At 29.9% G+C, this 20,898-nt stretch overlaps 1 protein-coding gene across 1 annotated transcript in view; it reads right to left on the bottom strand.

Moving 5' to 3' along the window:
- Positions 1-20,898, bottom strand: part of LOC136083882 (TNF receptor-associated factor 6-A-like) — a 93,839-nt gene that overhangs the window by 3,519 nt on the left and 69,422 nt on the right. Inside the window, exon 5 of the mRNA XM_065803798.1 lies at positions 172-246. Coding sequence (XP_065659870.1) covers positions 172-246 — 75 coding nt within the window. The remainder of the gene's footprint in view (positions 1-171; positions 247-20,898) is intronic.

The raw sequence follows: 20,898 nt of genomic DNA, 5'->3' as shown, positions 1-20,898 counted from the left end.
AAATTTAATGTTCAGTAATCAAACAACGTTTAAAAGACGTATTAAAAACGTGTTAAAGATGTCTGGACGTAAAATAGACGTTGTTTAGACGTTTTTAACGTGTCAAGTGTTTACTTGGGTAAAAAAAGTATGCATTTTATATTATATAGCTATTTAGATTTTAAATCAAACCTCTTTACGCAAAATTTCCGTACCACATTGATTTACACAACAAAGAGGTACACATTCGCATTTTTCTTCATGAATCTAAATGTAAATTTACGAGAAAATTTAATTTTTACTTTAGCTTTATTAAGTTTTACTTTTCTTTCAGCACATTCATCAATAAACATTATCATCATCATAACCATCATCATCATTATGAGGGCAGTGTTGAGGAGACGTGTCGGAGGGCGTCCCCCCCCCCCCCCCAACAAAAATTACATTCAAAAATAAGTTGTCAAATTTGGATAAAGGAGTAGGCAAATAATAGCCAGCGAAAATCTTTTTTTTTTTAACATCTTGGTTAGCAATACGTTTTTTCTAGCTCTTAAATGACAAAAAAACAGACCTGTCAGACCCTACCCCCCCCCCCTCCCAACCAACTCCTTATAAAGAACATTTTGGGAACCCAGCTAGCACAAATACATTGGTCCAACGTATGAAAATACATTTCGAACGCTGGCTGTTTCCTTCGATGCATATAAGCTGTTGATCCAATGTTAGTTTTACTAATATTAACAAAAACCTTAATAACAACGTGATTAAAAATTGTTAGGAAAGTTATATTGGTCCAACGCATATAAAAATATAGCAAAAGTTGGTTGTTTTTTCTAATCTAAACCCAACGTTCATCCAATGTGTAGGGAGAAACGCTGATCAAATGTGTAAAACCCCATATTGATCCAATGTATATAGATTAACGTTGATCCAATGTCTAAAACTCAACGTTAATCCAATATACATTGTATTAACGTTGCTTCATATACATTGGAATAACTTTGGGTTATATATAGTAGCTCAACATCAAGAAAAGCAAAACCAAAGCTGGAATTTTTAAGACAAAACACTTTTCCGAAGCACTGGGGCAACAAAACGTCTCAGTACTACAAAACAACAATCGAAATATAAGGCAAATTCGGGTTCCTGTTTAACATCCCCCTAAAATCAAAAAAAATTTTTTACTTAGAAGTGGCAAAATACAAAAAGACAGTTGTGCCAGCAGAACTTTCCTGGAACAGTTTAACAAAAACAACAATGCTGTGAATCCAAACTTGGAAATAAAACTTCACACGCATGCGGACCGACAAAAATAACCTCTTTCGCTTTCTAAAAAACAGTCTACCTTCTGCGGCCTTGCTAGCCAATAGCACAAGGCAACAGATCGTTAAAATAACAAATGCAAAACTTGTAGTAAAATTGAGGACAACCTTTATATCTTTGCCTAATTTGCTCCATCTGTTGAAATATGGGAGTATTTTAAACATGTATATAACTCCTTGACATCCCGAAACAAGTTTTCTTCGATAAATTCAACTTTCTCGATTGAAACAGCGAGTTTATCGGAGAAAAAACTTACCTCACAGCTGCTGTTGACAGTCACTCAAACCATTATGAGTGAAATATCGAACAGCAGATGCCACCATATGTTTGAGAATTCGAAAGTTAACCCAATGGCAGTAATCAGGATAATTACCAGAAACATCAGGATTATTATTACTTTAAAAATAATTATCATGTCCGTAGAAATACCACGGACATTTTTTGTCAAATTTTTTTGTATTAAAAACGTTTTTTGTCAAATAGAGATTGGGAACCTGAAACTAAACATATGAGCTTAACTAATACACTGGCTCATAGCAAGAACTAAATGTTTAGTTAAGTATTCCTATTCCCTGCAAATATATTTTCCTTTTTACAACAAAAACATTGTTATATATGATTAGGCAATTACTGCCAGCCCTTAATTTATAATTTATAGTTTATTATTTGCATGTTTTATGTAGATTTTGCAACGTGATGTTTGTGTAAAAGTCCTGTATTTTGTTTTATTTCAGTTAAAAAGATCTTTCTTTACTAAAACACAAAAAAACAAAGATACAAAAACTAATTGTAAAATATTTTTAAATAGCTTGCTGTTAGATTTATGTGAATAAGCGTTTATTTATATTACAAACGCGTGTTATAAAAATATTTAGAAACGGAAACATTTATACAATGAGGAACAAATGTAAAACTTATTGTGAACAGTTTACTGTTATGTATTGAGCAGAAATAGTATTAAGAAAATTTGTAAATAAAAAAAATAGAATGACATATGCGCATAAATGTATCATATGGGATGTGCATATATACACTAAAATATAAAACAAATAAATTTAATTTAGAAATGATAATAATATTTAGAAATAATAATAATAATTCGAAATATAATAATTCCAAAATATATTTAATTCCGAAAGAAGTTAAATATAAGGTTGTGTAAACGTAAAATATAATAACGAATCAACTTAAAATACAGCGTTTCGCTAACGTAAAATACAACGCTGTGCCAATTTAAAATACAATGTTGAATCAACGTAAAGTATTAAGCAAGGCCGACTTAAAATACAACGTTGGGCCAATGTTATTTTTTGGTTGTTGGCGACGTTAAATTTGTAGCCAAAATGATATAAATACAACGTTAGCTGTCGATGTTGGGCCGATGCAACGCGCAACATTGTTCTACCGTTTTATCAACGTATGTGTGTTAGCTGGGAAGGCCCTAATTACCATCATATTCTTTAAGCTTTATTTTTAATAACATATATTTCCTTATTACGAGTGTTCAGAAACAAAATATTTAAGAAAACTAAATAAATATAGAGCATATTTTATATTTAATATCAATTTTAAATTATTTTTTCAAGTATGAATTTATGTTTATTGTATATTTTTTATTATTATTTGTTGTTAATATTGGTTGTGGTTTTTTTATTGTTAAGTATATTTATAATTACTTATATAGTGCTCTTTGTGGTATTTTTATAAATTTATAAAAAACTTTTGACACCGTTGATCATAAAGTTTTAATACCTAAATTAGAACATTATTGTATTCGTGGTGTTGTAAGTGACTGTTTTTGTACTTATCTTACAGATCGGAAGCAATTTGCAAGTATTAATGGTTATGTTTCTACTAATAAATTTGTTGTGTGCAGTGTTCCTCAAGGTTTTTTTTTGTTCTTAATTTATATTATTCTAATATTATATTATTATTGGTCCTCTTTTGTTCTAAATTTATGTTATTGAAATAAACAACTCTATTCACTTCTCGTCAATTCATCTATTTGCTGATGACAAATTTATTGCATATCAACAAATCGTATAATTCTCTATGTAAAAACTTAAATTCGGATCTAAAAGGTATTGCTCACTGATCAAATGTTAGCCTAATATGTCTTAACGTCAAAAAAACTAAACTAATCGTTTTTTCATCTTCTAGAAAAAAAAAAAACCTAAACAACATTTCTGAAACTCAAATTAAAATTAATAATAAACGCTTATATCCAACAAAAGTTACCAAACATCTCGGTGTTTTGATTGACTGCAATCTTTTGTATTGGAGTTTTCATATTGATGAGCTACGCAAGAAACTCAAGCTATTGACTTAGTTTCAAAAATTCGTTGTTATGTCAATAAATTCACACTAAAGAATTTTACTGTGCATTATTTTTATCACATTTTAGCTACTGCTGTCAAATTTGGGGTCAAAATGGCAACTTTCATATCAAAAAATTGATGTTCTCTCAACATGAATCCATAAAAATCATAAACTTCCAACCTTTTTAGTCAAAGTCAGAAAGATCAGAATCTTTCAAAAAAGTAAAAATTCCAACATTTTCAGCGCTTGTAAAGTTTGCTAATTTTCTTTTTGTTTTTGAATCACTCAATAAAAATTTACCCTCTTCTATAACGGACTTTTATAGGTATTTATGAATGGAACAAGAGTCTTGTATGCATAGTGAATGAGTTCAAAAAACTAATACTTCAAACACTTTTATTATCTTTTCTAAATCTAAAAAAGATCAATTTAAAAAAGTTCTGAGAACAACTTTGTTCTAAGTAATTGACATGATTTTCACTTAATATTTAAAATATACTCTAATTTTTTTAGTTATGAATACTACAACTATTGCCATTAACTTCTTGTTTTTTTTTTTCTATTATTGTCATTAAAGTATGATTTTTAAATGTTAACTTAAAGTATATACTATATGTGTATGCTTATTATCAATCATATTATATTTAAAAACTGCTGTCACTCCTTTCTTAAGAATTCTGTTTGAGTAACACTATCCTTACCAATTATTTAGTTATTATAATTAAATACTTATAATTAATTTACTCAATATTATATTATTTTATAATATTATCATATATATATATATATACATACATATATATATATATATATATATATATATATATATATATATATATATATATATATATATATATATATATATATATATATATATATTATATATATATATATATATATATATATATATATATATATTTAGTTATATATATATATATATACGTTATTATCAATTATTTTTACTTAATATAATCAATAGAATAATTATTTTTATTTATTTAATTTTTTATTTTATTATTTTCTATTATTATTATTACTATATTTGTTATTATTAGAATATTATTGTATGATTTATTAATGACAATAAGTATATTATTGTTTTCAATAAAAACTTAAAACTTTTTTTCTTTTATAAAAATAACAAAGCCATTTAATGTTTTCTTTTAATATCGAAAAAAAACTTTTTTCCAACTAGAACCGTCAGACGTTTTTGAAGCATATTAACCTACTCCTACTAACCTAAATCTATAATCCTTAACACTTTAATATTATTATTGTTTGTTTTTTTAATAAAAAACGCTTTATTTTTAATTCTAAACATTTTTATGGTTTTCGCATGCAATTTTTTAGTGCATGTAGGTATTCGTTAAACATTTATTTGGCTATATAAATTTAAATTTGCTCAGACCATTGTGCATAGCTTTAGTGAGACGCCACTTGAAAATTGATATTCTAGTGTGGCAATACTTACATTTCATAAAAAGAAGCAATAGCTGATATTCATGATGTTAATAATAATATTATAAGGTATATATGTGTGTATATAATTAAGTATATACATACACATACTTTTAATTTTAATAATAAAAAATTGTAAAACAGCTTTTGCTTGTTTTTATGAAATTAAAGTTTTATTTGTATATAAACAGTAAGGCGGGTCATACTTTTTTTTTTTTGTGGCTATAGCATAAAAAGTTGTTCTATGGGTCCAAAATCTAGGGACCATAAGATTTTTTAAATTTTAAGCTCAGTAAATACTTGCAACTTGTAATTGAAAATGTGGAAATAATGTGAAAACGTATATCAATTTTATAAAAGCATATTCTTATTAGTGTTCACTGCATTTAGTTTATATTACATTCGCTGGTACATGAAATAAGATTAGATAAGTCTAAGTAACCATAAATTAATCATACATTACCTTAACTCAACCAAAAGTAATCTTAGCATATCGTAAATTTACCCTCATCAAACCCTGTATTACGGTAATATATGTGTTTAACATGTTCTATTTTATATTTTAGATTGTTTAAAAAAAGTGGTAATTGATTCTTGTTACAACAGGGTTTATTTCAATCAGCTGTTTATAATCAATCTTTTCTAATTGTTATATGATATTGTTTGGACAAGTTGGTTTCCATTGTATTGAGTATTAATAAATGGCGTCCGTCATCATAAGACTTGGGACTAAACACTCAGTTCTGGGGCAGCCTGCAGTTATAAAAAAATCAACTTCCTGCATCTAGTGATGTTTACAGACTGTATGACTACTACTTAAAGCACAATAAATATGATTGTATGCAGAAGAGAGTGACAGCTGTAGCACATGAAGTTGTAAGTATCTACAACACTGCGAGTATCCCAGTAATTGACACAAAGAGTGTAGTCAATTGTATAAAGAAATTGATTGATAAAGTTAAGGGTCTTGCTAAATATCCCAGTTCTAAGAAGACATCCATCAACTACCAAGACTGTTTGAAATCATTACAAACTGTATTTGATATGTGTAATTGTAAATGTGTTGACAGCGGTATACAAGAGAATTCACAATATATTTGTCCACTGTCGCATAAAATACCTCCAACCGAATGGTCTTTCTGGTTGGACCAAAAAACTGAAAGGAAAATGTATGTAGGTGCTATAGATATAAAAGCTACAGGTATGTTGCAGAAGAAAGAAATGAGAGCAGTCAAACGTTTAAAATTTGAGCGCAATCAGAAAATAAAATATGAGACAAAAATAAATTATATCTACAACAACATGAGTGATGATGCTGAAAATGATGGTGGTGAGGACGTAGAACTTCAACTAAACATGGGTGATGAAGTTCTTGATTATGAAATTTCCAGTGGTGAATCTGATGATGGTGTTGCAGCACCCAGAAACATGAAACAATATCCGGAGTTGTGCAAAGCTTTGGACAGATGCAAGATTAGTAACAGAGAAACTTGTCTTGTAGTGAATGCAGTGCTAAAAGATATGAAGCTATTGTCGGCAGAAACTGCAATAGATCCTGCAAAACTTAGACGTCAGAGAGGTCTTTGGCAGCAGAAACAAGTTTCTAAGCATGCTGCCGAGATGCAAGAACTAATTTGTATTGGATTTGATGGGAAGAAAGACTTAACTTTTGTTGAGAAGTCTGGTATACGTAGAAGCATAAAGGAAGAACATTATGTTATTGTATCATTTCCAAACAATAACTACATTGATCATGTAATGCCAAAAACAGGTAAAGCAGTTGACGTTGCAAATGAGATATTATCGATAATTGCAAATACAAATTCAGCAAGTACGCTACTAGCAGTTGTTTGTGACGGTACAGTAACCAATACAGGCAAACGAAATGGTGTGATTCGAAAATTAGAGAAAAGCGTTGCAAGACCACTGCAATGGCTTGTTTGCCTGTTGCATGCTAATGAACTACCATTTCGGAAATACATTTCTGCTATTGATGGAGGATGTACAAGAGGTCCTAGTAGATCCAGTGGTGTAATTATGAGTGCGCTAGACTTTGACCGCAAGGATTTACTAATTTCAAAGTTTAAAGCTATGTTAGAAAAAGTGGTTGAGATTAATGATGAGGTTAAGAACAGTCTAAGTAATGATCAAATATATCTTCTTAGAGCATGCTTAGCAGTGTAGCAAGGTTATACAAATAGTGATGAAATTAGGTCTTTACAGAACGCAATTTAACGGAAATTTAAACCATGCTAGGTGGCTGCCAAAACCAACAGAATTTTGAGATTGTATATGTCAAAAGAAGTCTGTTCCCCATCACTATACAAAATTGTACGCTTTATAGTAAATGTTTACGCTCCTTCATGGTTCAATATCAAGAGTCATTCTTCTTGCGCTGATGGTGCAAAGTACTTTTTTTACTTGCTGAAGCAGTGTCATGAGCTTGGAGCAGAAGATTGGAAAATATTAGAGCCTGTGTTGCAGAACAACAACTACTTTGCCCACTCCGAAAACATTCTTCGTTCTGATGTTTGTGACAATGATGATTCTGTGCGACATTTCTGTTGTGAAAAAATAATTAATTCGAGAAGTACTCGTGTAGTTCTTCTGTGCGTGTTTTTGATAAGTCAAGTATCAAGCTAAACGCCAATGCTTTGACTTACGTTGATATGATTAGCTGGACTACAGCTAACCTCACACCACCACCGTTGCTAGCAGCTATTGAAAGTGAAAAACTTCAACACTGTCAGTTTGATTTCATTTTTGGTATACCCTGTCACTCTCAGGCAGTTGAGTGTGCTATCCAAGATATCTCTGCAGCTAGCTCAACCGTTTTTGGGCATGAATCGCGACATGGAATGATTTTGCAGTGTACTGCATCAAGAACAGAACTACCTAGTGTTAGCTGTAAATCAGACTTTTTTTAAAATACGTTTGATTATATTGTTTCATTGAACTAATAATATCTAGAACTTCACCATTTAAGTGAATTTTATGTTTCGACGTCGATAACACCCCCTTATCGTTGACAGGGCCGCAATTAAGGGGGTGAATCTTTTTTTTTTAACTTTTTTTTATAGTAAGCAAAAAATGCTTATAAAACCCCAAAAAAACTACTTATTTGCGCTAGCCATGGATATGGTCTCTGTATGATATTAAGTGCTTGATGAATTTCTTATATTTTTAGCTATAAGCCATTAAAGGGTAAATCTTTGCGGTAAAGTTGCAAGTACAAGACACCTGTTGTTTTAAAAGTTTTTGGCCTTTTTACAGTAAGTAGCACCTAGAGCAACTTTTTAGACCATAGCCAGGTAAGCAACTCTAAAAAAAAAAGTATGACCCGCCCTAATAAACAGTATTTTCAAGTTTTTTAGAGTTTACAAACTTTGACGATTTCCAAAATATATTGAAACAATAATAGATGGAGCATATTCTATAACATTTCCAAAATACAATTGTAATAATAACAATTTCCAAAATATATTTTAATAATAAATAGATGGAGCATATTCTATAACAAGTTCTGAGGAAGAAAATGCAGAGTTGTATCAAAACAAAAAAAGATATGTTTCTTTGAATTGTTATGTAATTAAAAGTCCTTCATAAGAAATTTTGTCTGCCTGTGTTCCATGAACATCTAGTGTTCATGGAACACATGTTTTTAACAATTCTGCTATTAAATAGGTTTTAGAAGCTCATCAGCATATCCATTTTAAAGGAGACAACGCCCCATAATATCAGCTCAGGTTTGACAGTGGAATGTTGTTTTGGAATTTGTTTGCAATATCTCATTTCAAATAAATCAAAAAAAATTTATAGACGTTATTGTATCTTGCTTTGCTTCACAATATTGCTTTTCTACAAAATGATCTTTGGGTAAACAATGAATTGTAAAATTATATTAAAGAAAATGGTTCTAAAACGTCTACGAGAGGTTTTGTTAGAAAATTAAAATAATAACTCAATTCCTTTTATAAATATTTATCTTATCAAAGAATAAAAGCATAGATAATCAAAAAGTATCAACTAAGAAAATCTTTTTATTGATAAAGTAAATGTAGAAATAAATCTGAAAAAAAATATAATCTCTTGTAAAATAAAAATAACATTTAAAAACATAGAAATGCTCTAATAAAATAATTCATAAAATTGTGTTTATTATAATCGATGTATTAATATATAACATTGTCAATACTTTTTTGTAAGTTTTTATTTAAATGTTTTTTATTTAAATACTTTTGTTATTTTTTTGGCTTTTCTGGTACTTCAAGTTTTCGATAATATCAGAAGATCTTCTTACAAATATAAACTTTAGTTACTCATTTTGGTAATTTGGTATATAAAAATATCAGTATTGTAAAATGCTGTATGATATATATAATTTTAAAACTACATTATCCCCATAAAGTTTTAAAGTTGAAGGAAATGCTTTGTGGCATCATTTGCAAAATGTTGTCTCTTGTTAGGATATTAGATTTTATTTATGCCAGTTTTACCAGTCTTCTTTTCCTCTCTTCAAAAATGAAATAGGTTTATTTTAGTCGAAATTAATTGTTTATATTATAAACTTAACAGATGCAAAATACTTTTTCTCTAAATCATATATTGAACTAAATGGCCACATTCTTCCTCTCACTTCAATGATACAAGTCAGCTCAAACTGAGGGACAATATTTTGCGAAGCATCTTTATTTGACATAAGTATAAACATACAACTATTTTGAGTTTGCTCTGTGTCTGGAGGTTATCTCAAAAATGATAAAATGCTGGATCTGCCCCTGATCTGTTCAGATATGGCCTATCATTTTACTGCTGATTTGTTAACCGTTATAAAAAGTATTTTCTTCGTACATTAAATGAAACCTAATTCTTGTTAACCATTTTCTTCTGAAGATTTTGATCTCTACTTCTATGTACACTTTGATTTCTACTTCTATGTATTTGTCCTGATACAATGTACTTTGTACATTTTGATCTCTACTTCTATGTATTTGTTCTGGTATTGAAATCTGTTTTCATAACTTTTTATTAATTTTCCGCAAACTTCCATCGTAACTAACGTTTGAAGCAACGTAAAATTTCAGAAACCCACGGGCATACGTTGACCACAAAGCGTCTAGAAGACGGTACAAATCTGTCCTTCGGTCCATGGTTAGAACTTTAAGCTCTACCCACGTCTTAAGAACGTCAGTTTTTCACAGTTTAAATTGCATGAAAATAGACGTCCATACGTCATATATATATATATATATATATATATATATATATATATATATATATATATATATATATATATATATATATATAATATGTATATATATATATATATATGTATATATATATATATATATATATATATATATATATATATATATATATATATATATATATATATATATATATATATGTATATATATATATATATATATATATATATATATATATATATATATATATATATATATATATATATATGTATATATATATATATATATATATATATATATATATATATATATATATATATATATATATATATATATATATATATATTGTTAGATCGACTTAAAGCGGCCTTTTCATAGGTAAAAACTTAGCTTAAAGTGCACTTTAACTTAAAGTGGACTTTAAGTTTTAATCGACTAAAGTCGATTAGTTTTTAAACTAAGTTATAGCTGTTAAGATGTTAGTGGCCAATTTTTCTAATTAGGCTATTGCTTCTATAAAGGTTGGCAGAGCTTTGTTTTAAAAGAATAGTTTTGAGTTTATGTTTTTGTTACTTTGACCATGTATATTTTGTCTACGTACGAAACTACACTTAAAGTGGATCTACATTTTGAGGCTAGATTTTGTGTTTAAATCTTTACAATATTTAATTGAGTTTTTTTTGTTCCAAAAGCCATCATACACCTGATACTAATAAAACTTCAATGAAATGTTAAGTCTTTCTTTCTAATGATATAACATAAATAATCCAATTAATGAGGTCGCCAATGCATAGACTTTTATTGAAAAAAAAAGAATTATTAAAAAAAAATTATAAAAAGAGTTATTTACCAAGGTAATGTCAAAGTTGTTTTATTGTATGAAAGTAATAAAATAAACTGTAAACTTAATTTTCAAGCAAACCCTACACGTTTTTTTTACCCTTATCATAAAGTCCATCTAAAGCAAATTTTTCCATATGTCTTGTAAAAATCCACTTTAGGCGAAATTTCAAACATATTTTAAATAAATCCACCTTAAGGAAACTTTCAAACATGTTATATATAAATCCACTTTAAGCGAAGTTTTAAACGTTCAAAAGTTTCTTACATAAATAAGTTCACTTCAAGCGAAGTTTTAAATGTTTTAAAAAAGTTTACTTAAAGTACGTTTTAAACAAATTTAGTTGGTCCATTTTAAGTAACGTTTCAAAGTTTCAGGCATATATAAATCCACTTTGAGCAAAGTTTTAAATGTTTTAAATAAGTTCACTTTAAGTGACGTTTCAAACAATTTAGGTAACAAAGCTAAAGTATGTGTCAGAAATCCGATTTCAGAGACCATAAACGGCAGAAATCTTCTCGCTTCCACGTTTCTTCCGCAGCTATTGGCGGCCGCTTTTTAAAACTTTTTTTTGGTTCAGAATGTTCTGCTTTCCACCTCCAGATGCTCTCGCATCCCAATTACCGTTAGAACTTTGTTTTAGAGGCAAAATTTTTTGGATGCCACCGCTAATCGGGAGGCGAAAGCCACTGGGGGCCGCCGTCAGAAGATACTTGAGAGACAAGGTTATTTGAAAATTTCCCTGCAGTGGCTTCTGCCTCCCGTTTGGCGGCCGCAACCAGAAGCTTTATTTGGAGGCAGAATGTTTTGGAGGCCACAACCAATCGGGAGTCGGAAGCCATTGAAGGCCGCCGTTAGAAGATATTTTGGAGGCAAGATTATTTGGAGGCCGTCTCCAGTGGCTTCTGCCTTCCAATTGGCTGCGCCCGCCAGAACGTTTTATTGAGGCAAAATGTTTTGGAGGCTGCCGCCACTCGGGAGGCAGAAACCAATGCCTCCATTGGCTCTTGCCTTCCTATAGGCTACTGTCGCTAGAACTTTTTTATAGAGGCAGAATATTTTGGAGGTTGCTCCAATCAGGAAGCAGAAGTCAATGGTGGCTGCCGTCAGAACATTTTTTAGGAGCAAGATGATTTGGAGACCGCCTCCAACGGCTTTGGCCTCCAAATTAATTGCTGCTGCCAGAACTTTTTTAAAGAGACAGAATGTTTTGGAGGCCGCCGCCAATCGGGACGAAAGCCATTGACGGTCATTGTTGAAAGATATTTTGGAGGCAAGTTGATTTTGAGGCTGCCCCCAGTGGTTTCTGCCTCCCAGTTGGCTACAGTCGCTAAACTGGAGGTGAAATTCTTTCCCTCCCGCCGCCTGAAGTTGAAGTCAAAGGGGCAAAAGTTTCATTAAAAAAAATTCAATCTTTAAATTGCTTGTTAAATTAAAAAAGTTTGTTTTTACATTAACAAGCAATTTAAAGATTAATTGGATTCAAATATTAAAAAATTGACATCAAAATTGCTTTTTATATGAAGTTTGTTGCCAAACTGACTATTTAAAAAAAATATGATTTTGTCAAAGTGTTTTTTTTTTTTATAGCTATCTACAAAATTTGAAGTTTTACATTCAAAACAAGAGTTAAATTAGTAGAAAATTGTCGGTTTTTGATGGGATCAAAGTTTGAACTTTTAACAAGTCGCTTATCAGTTGAACAAAAACTGACACTTTTCAATCATAACATTAAATTCTTAATTTTACTCATTAGATGTTGTTAAAAATTCTTGACAAACCCAATATACTTAAATACTCATTAAAAATTTTAGAAATTAATATCGGTTTGAATTGAATTTTTTTCCAAAAATCAAAATTTTTATGAAATTTGATTTTTTTTTTTTTAAAAAACGGAAAATGCGCGTTCGTCGAATCAAAGGAGATACCAAGGAGATTTTTTTATACTATATAGATTTTTTTACTTTATGAAGTTTCCAATTTGCTATAAATTATTACTACTACGTTTTTTTTTTATTCCCCAATAAAAAATCTTATAAAAAATTTACGGTCATCATCAGGTATTCATCCTCTAGTTAAAATATTTTTTGGCAAACATGTATTTTGCGGCTAATGTGCATTTAGCGGTAACATGTATTTTACGATCGCGTTGTACTTTGTCATTACTTTTAATCGCTTTAGAGATTGTTGTTTCTTGAAAAGCAATAAAGAAGCGATTCCATTTCGTATGAATAACATTAAAATTTTCTCTTTCCGATTTTTACATGCATTGTATTATTAAAAACTTAACTCCGCATACTGAATTAGTTGACGTTTGTATTTTTTTAAAAGAAAAAATAACCCAAAGACAACTATTAGTAAATGCTGTTGATAAATCGAATTTCCGAAGAAAAACTAAGCTATTTATAAATAATAATAATGAGTTGTGTCATCTAGGTAAATCTGGCTATTAGGTAAACAGTTAATATGTTAATAGTTGTTTATACTACTTATAATCATTTTATGTTACCAGTTGTGTGATACTAGCTTAATTTGGCCTGCACTTTTGTTGTGTGGTGCAGTTTTTAACTCAAAAAAACCTCACAACAAAATAATTAAAAATAACATATTACTTATGGCAATCGAGTCAAATCAATCATAACTTGCCTTATGTTAACTTTTTGAGCTGAAACAATTTGCAACAATGTTTTCACCTCTAGTTTATGGCAATTTAATTTACCATTCTTTACCAAAAAAGTTTTGAATATTTTCTGTGGTTGAATTGATGCCTTTGTGGCCAGATAATGCATTTGCCTCATTGGAAATATTATAAGCATCATTCAAAAACTTTATTATGTGGTGTTGCTCTTCTTTACACCAAATAACTTTTCTCCTAACAAAAATTTAAAAAAAGATTCTTTAAAAATTTTGAATTTTTTTAAGTCGTAAATTGCACCATACAAAAGTACATCCAAACTAAGCTAGTATTGCACCAATATGAAAGTATCACACAATTGGAAACTCAATGTAATTATTTTAAACAATTATAAACATATAAACTGTTTACCTAGTCGCTTTCTTAGTAATTATTTACGCTATAAACTTCCCTACACCATGCAACATTTAAAAGTATTGACAAAATACGTGGTTGCAAAATAAATTTGTACATAAAAAATACAGTAAAAATTTAGTATGAGATTTTCACTAAGTAAAAAAAAGATGGGAGTAAAAATCTCGTACTTTACCGGTATGATAAAGTTTTTTATGAAAAGCGCCTCTTGAAGTTACAATTTTCATTGTTTGAGTTTCTAACTCATTAAGATTCGAGTAATAAGCAATAGTATTTTTTATTATTTTTTATTAGTTAACCTTTTTTTCTAAGAGATTGATTAAGATAATTTAAGCTTTATGTGGAGTAATATGCAAAACACACGAGTTAAAGAACATTTTTTGATTGAAAATAACAGGTGGAAATGCAAAGTGTGCGCAGAACAAAAGCCAGCAATTCTTGTTGGAAATGTTTCTCATCTCAAAAACCATTTGCATTCAAAACACAAGGATGTTGCTATCGAACTAGGAAATTCGGAAAAGAGGAGAGTTCGAAATAAAGATAATAATCATAATGAGGGTAACGGTGAAGAAAATGCTATTTTAGTTTCACGTTAAAAAGTTAAATTTGACTTCGATATAAACAATACAGTAAGAGACTTAAGAGAATAAAATTGATTCTGATAAGAAATTTGCCAATCATAGTCGCTGATGACATGGGGAAGAATGAGATGATTAGAAAGGCTCTTTAAGCTTTTGGTGTGAGATGGAGTCGTCAAAAAGCAAAAGAACTTATTCTTAAAGCTGTTAACCAAATTTATGAAATTATTGCAAAGCATATAGAAAATGCATATTCATCAATAATATTTAACTCGACGTCTCGTTTTAATACAAGTATTTTTTCTGCTAGTATTCGGTATACAAAATATGGAAAATGGTACGATCGAACTTTGGAAATGCTCACTAGCACGGATGGCAACTTGGAGCGGTTTTAGCTGATCAGCTAACTACTCTGATTGCAAAAGTAGGGAAAGGAGAAGATGATATTTACTCAACTTGTTCGGATCAAAGGTAAAAACATGATCAAAGCTTCTGATGCTTTCAGAGAAATGCAAAATCAAATGATCATTTGTAATGAATTTGTTGAGGAAACACAACAGTTTGATTTTTAAGATTTCGATTTGATTGACCGAGTCAATTTTGAAGAAGAACTTGTAGAAAAATTCTGAAGATACAGACGATGGGATCGAAAGGCTATCACATACTCAAGAACAAGAGAGAAAAGTAAATGTGTTAGAAAACAAAGTTGGTGAAATCTGTACTAATATGTTTTGTGGAGTATATGTTTGCCAATTAGCTACAAAAGACGTAACAGAGCCGTTTGAAGCCACTCTTGCTGAAATAGGAAAATTTATACAAAATACACAAGCGCCAAATTATTATGCAATTATTGCTGATCTCAAGAGACCACGCAAAGATATTGCTACAAAATGGAGTAGTACTTACATCATGGTATCAAACATGTTTAAAAAACTCGCGATATATGAACAAATTGGGACAAATCGAAATAACCGCGAGCTATGATTAAATGATGAAACCTAAAAATTTATTGAGGAATATGCAGGAACATTTGAGCTAATATTTTATGCAATGAAAGATTCAAAGATCAGACTATACCATGTCGGACTTCTTTTTACGATGTATGAGAATGTTGATGAATTTAGAATAGATTGCCGATGGTTAAAGTATTTTAACATCTAAACTTCTAGAAGCTTTAAATTTACGTTCACAAAGGTTTTTTGAATGTGATGCTTTCATCGCTGCCCTCTTTCTGGATCCTCGTTTTGCATGGAATAGTGCTAGTCATCAAGTTTTTAACGATTTATTGAAAAGCCGTGGAGTAGATCATCTACTGAAGATTCATCACTTTGTAAACTCACGAAGAAAACTTGCTAAAAATTACTCGACAGCCTGAAAATTTACGATGAGGATGAAGAACGTTTGACTCAAATTTCAGGTAGAGTTTTTACTATCATTCAGTAATTTATATTTAACCAGTATTTGATATCAAACGGTTTATTAAATAAATTTTATTGAATTACATTAAAAAAATCAAGAATTTCCATACTGTGTATCAATAAAAATTCAATACTACTTAATAACTTGATATTAATGATTTTCGTCATCATAGATTATTATTCGTTTCTTCCGTTTTTTTTTTTTTTTTCTTCACAAATCAAACGAAAATAGTTTGACCTTTTACTGATTTAAAGTCAAAGAGTCAAATATTAAAGAAAAGTTTTTATTTTTTGAAAAGTGTTTGAAAAACTTTGCAACTTGCTTGACAAAGTCAATTTCACTTTATTTGCTTGACAAAGTCAAATTGACTTTATTACTTTAATCATATGTAAAAAAAGATTCTATTTAATGATACTTGTTTTAAAATAGAATATAAAACAAAACCCAAACTTTAATTCTTACCTTTGAAGGCTCAGTAAAATTGAGTTGTTTTGATGATTAAATCGATTTTTATTTAAGTTTTTGTAATAAAAAAAAACATTACGAATGAAAATTGGTTGTAAACGATTTAAAAATTTAAAAAATTTATCGTACCAAAATATTTTATTCAATAGCCTTTGAAAAAAACCAATCTCTGACAAAGTTGTAAATTTGTTCAAATCCTCAAAATTTGGCAAATAATATTATAAAACAATTTTCAAGATTCTTGTATTTTGGGGAGTAAGACGTCATTAACAACAACTTTGTTTGACGTCATTAACAACAACTGTTATACTTTTTTCTTTCTTGAAGAACGTCATTTTTTATCGTTTTCGTTTTTTTATCGTGGAAAAACTTATTAAGTCTAACGTATTTAATTGGAGAGTATCGAAAAAAAGTTTTTATATACTATCTTAAGTTTTAAATTGATAAAATAATATTATTCTTCCAATAAGCTTGAATTATATTATAATACAAGGAATAAAAAAAGGGATTCCATTTAGTGTCACTTGTTTTGAAATGGAATATAAGAGAAAACCAAATTTCTAAATCTTGCCTTAAAACTTTGATTTTGGAAAAACACAGGCAAACAAAAACCTTATTGCATTAATTTTGACACTTGTTCATATCTAATTTTGATACGCTGAATTCAAATCTGACATCAGATTTTTTAAATAGAACTTTTTAATTTTTGCAAATTTTAGGTAGTTAGCCCATTTTTTTCAAAGTATTTCTGAATTGAAACTCATTTGGAAATTCTAGGGTATATTTTGAACGATTTTGTTTTTTATAAAATTAAATGATGAAAAAAAAGTAAATAACACGTTTAAAATAAACAATTTATAGCTTAAACATCGTCCTATCAAAGTCAAACCTTTTATAAATTTATAAAAAAGTAACATAAGTTTTAATTTTGAAAAGGATTTCAAACAAAATGTTCACTTGTTAATATTCAATCGGAAAGAAACTTTTCTTGTAGCTCTTTCTTTTGTCAACTTGCTTGATGCAAGTTGACGAAAGAAAGTTGGACAGTACTGTTAGACAGTAGTCTGCCATCATGTGTTTTTCCAAACATCCTTGATAACGATCATCTATTTTCTTACAATCTTGGTGGAACCGCTCTCCTTTAAATAATCGCCTTGACCAATAAACTGTTTAAGATGCCTATTTATAAAACGAAGTTTCACATCGAAGAGCGCAAAAGGCTTTCAACTTTCTAAAAATTAAACAGCAGAGTTTTTTTCTTTTTAATTTTCAAGAGGGTTTTTAACAACAGCCTCAAACGACAGCCAAGCTATTTTTTCACTTGCAATCGATTGTTTTAACAAAATTTTTATCACTTTTGAAAGTCGAGAGTTTATGAGCAATCAAAAACTACTGCTCCTTTTCCTTTATTGACAAACATGGCATCACCGTTTGTTTTCATTTCTTCTGGCGGCGGGAGACTAAAATACCAACTTAATTATGGCTTTCGCCGCAAGTTGGGAGGCAGAAGCCACTGGAGGTGGTCTTTAAACCAACTTGCTTCCTAAATATCTTCTAACGGCGACCGCCAGTGGCTTTCGCCTCCCAATTGGCGGCGGCCTCCATATTATTCTGCCTCCAAAAATCAGTTTTGGCTGCTGCTGCTGCCAATTGAGAGGCGGAAGCCACTGAAGGTGGTCTCCAAATTAAATTGCCTCCAAAATATCTTCTGACGGCGGCTCCGAGTGGCTTTCGCCTTCAGATTGGCGGCGGCCTTCAAAATATTCTGCCTTCAAAAACAAATTCTGGCAGCTGCTGCCAATCGGGTGGCAGAAGCCACTGAAGACGGTCTCTAAACCAACTTGCCTCCGAAATATTTTCTGACGGCGGCCGCCAGTGGTCTACGTCAACAAAAAAAGTCGGCCTTTCGGCAGAAAGTTACTTTGCCGCTGGGAGGCGTTATCAACTCTGGCCGATTTAATAGAAGTTTCGAAAATAAATTATATTTATTAACTTGACTAAACAATACATTTTCATATTATTTATTTGGTATAATATGCCTAATAATTATTATTAACATGTATTGTTTAGTTAAGTTAATAAATATAATTTAAAAAAATAAAAAAAATAAACTTGCAAATAATCTATAGATTGTTTTTGTAACATTAAATATATGATATAACTAATGTTAACATTAGTTATATCATATAACTAACGTTACAAGAACAATCTATAGATTATTTACAATTCTATTTTTCTAACTTAATTTTTATATTTTTAAATATTTGAGTTCAAACTAAAAGTCAGGCGGTGTACAGGCATCATTGACGTCGAGAAACGCGCTCTTAACTTGGTTAAATTAAAAAAGTTTAATTTCAGACAAGTGAGTTTGTTAAAATCCCCTATCATTTTTTAAAAATGAAAAAAGCTTTAAGTATTCATGGTATTGCATCTGAACTATGGATCTGTTATAACCGTACGTTACTAATTAAATCTGTAATTTTATCAAACTTTTAAATAGTTTTAAGTCATGAAACCTAAAAAATAGTAAAAAATTGTAATGAATGTTCTCCATAAAAAAAACTGTACTAAAACTCTTTCATATAAGATGTCAATACAATATTTCACCGATAAAATATTGTTTTGAATCAAAGCGAAATAGAAGTTCTATAAACCGGAGTGCTTTTAAATTAATACAAGAGAGAAGTTATTCTTAAAAAGTTGCAAAATGTCTAATAAAAGACAAGTTTTCAAAAATCCAGTTTTACAAACAAGGTTAGGTAATATACCGATTAGCTGGCTATATTTTTAAAATTCCGTTTATAAGTTAAAAAATTCTTGCGCGTATGTGGAGAATATAACATTTTCCATAAACCGTTAAAACCTGTAAAGAAAAACTTATGAAAACTTAAAGCTAAAAATAAAAAAAGAATAGTTTTGAAATAAAAAGCTTTTAAAACAATTCAGCTTTGTCTTTAGGTGAGTTGACAAAGTCTGAACCATACAAGAGAGGTGGAATTAAAGATTTGCCCTTATTATAAATACTATTAATGATTCTCCAGAAGTCGCGAGAGTCTAAATTTTTAAGATGAGATACAAAATTTCATGATCTTAGAATAGCGGGCTTTAGCATTAGATGAAATCTTTTTACAATAGTTTCTAGCAGTGTTAAACTGACGTCTGTTTTCTGAAGAATTGTTTTGCTGATAGATATGGTAGTAACGGTTTCGGTTAGCAATCGCAGCAGCACAATGTGAGGAAAACCATGGAGGAGATTGAGGCTTGACCTGGAACCGTTGAGAAGGAAAAAAAGATTGCATGCCAGCCTGAATCCACGAAGTTATGTAAGAAGCACATTTGTTGACAGGAAGACGAAAGATTTCTACCCAAGGGCCATCACGAAGAAATTCACGGAAAGATTCACAGTCAGCTTCAAGGTAGTTAATAGAGGTACGATAATAGGGGTATTCAGGTGATGAAGAAGAATGAGATATTAGTTTTAGAGAGATCAAACTGTGATCAGAAGCACCTAAGGGTGAATGTGGAGAATCTGAGCACTGACTAGGATCAGAAACACGACATAAGTCGAATAGAGAAGGTAAATAATTCGGGTTATCTGGAAAGCGAGTTGCAAAGTTGCCTATTTGAGTTAGGGATTGAGAAAGGCAAAAGTTGTGGGCTTTAATGTCTGCAGAATCACTGACACTTGAGCCAAGCCATTCATTTTGATGAGCATTAATGTCACTGACAACACCAATATAGGTTGATGGATAAAGAGAAAGGGCTTGGTCAATATGTTAATAATAAAATCGCAATAATAAAATATTGATAATTAAATAATAATAATAATGATAATAATAAAATGTTGATAATAAAATTGCAATAAAATCGTGTTGATAATAAAATCGCAATGGTGGTCGAAGAAGTAACTAACGTAAAAAATTCAAGGAAAAATCATTGCTAATAACATTGAACTCAAATGAAAAAGAGTAGACATTAAGGATAGAAACAGACAAAATAACTTACAGATTGATGGACTCATTGAAGGTGCAGATGAAAAAGATTGGGAAGACACTAAAAATAAAGTCAAAAAAATCTTTGTTCAAAAACTTGAAATTACAAATGATATTAGGATTAAACGTGCTCATCGAGTTGGTAATGTTGGTTCTGAACGATTGCGAACGATTATGCTAAAGTTGCATGACTTTGGAGATAAAGCGATAATTATGGATAAAGCGAACAAACTAAAAGGTACTAATATATATATAAATGAGGATTTTA

Source organism: Hydra vulgaris, chromosome 08, assembly GCF_038396675.1.
Source record: "Hydra vulgaris chromosome 08, alternate assembly HydraT2T_AEP".
NCBI lineage: Eukaryota > Metazoa > Cnidaria > Hydrozoa > Anthoathecata > Hydridae > Hydra > Hydra vulgaris.
The sequence above is the reverse complement of the archived record's forward strand: the minus strand, read 5'-3'. Positions and strand labels throughout refer to the sequence as shown.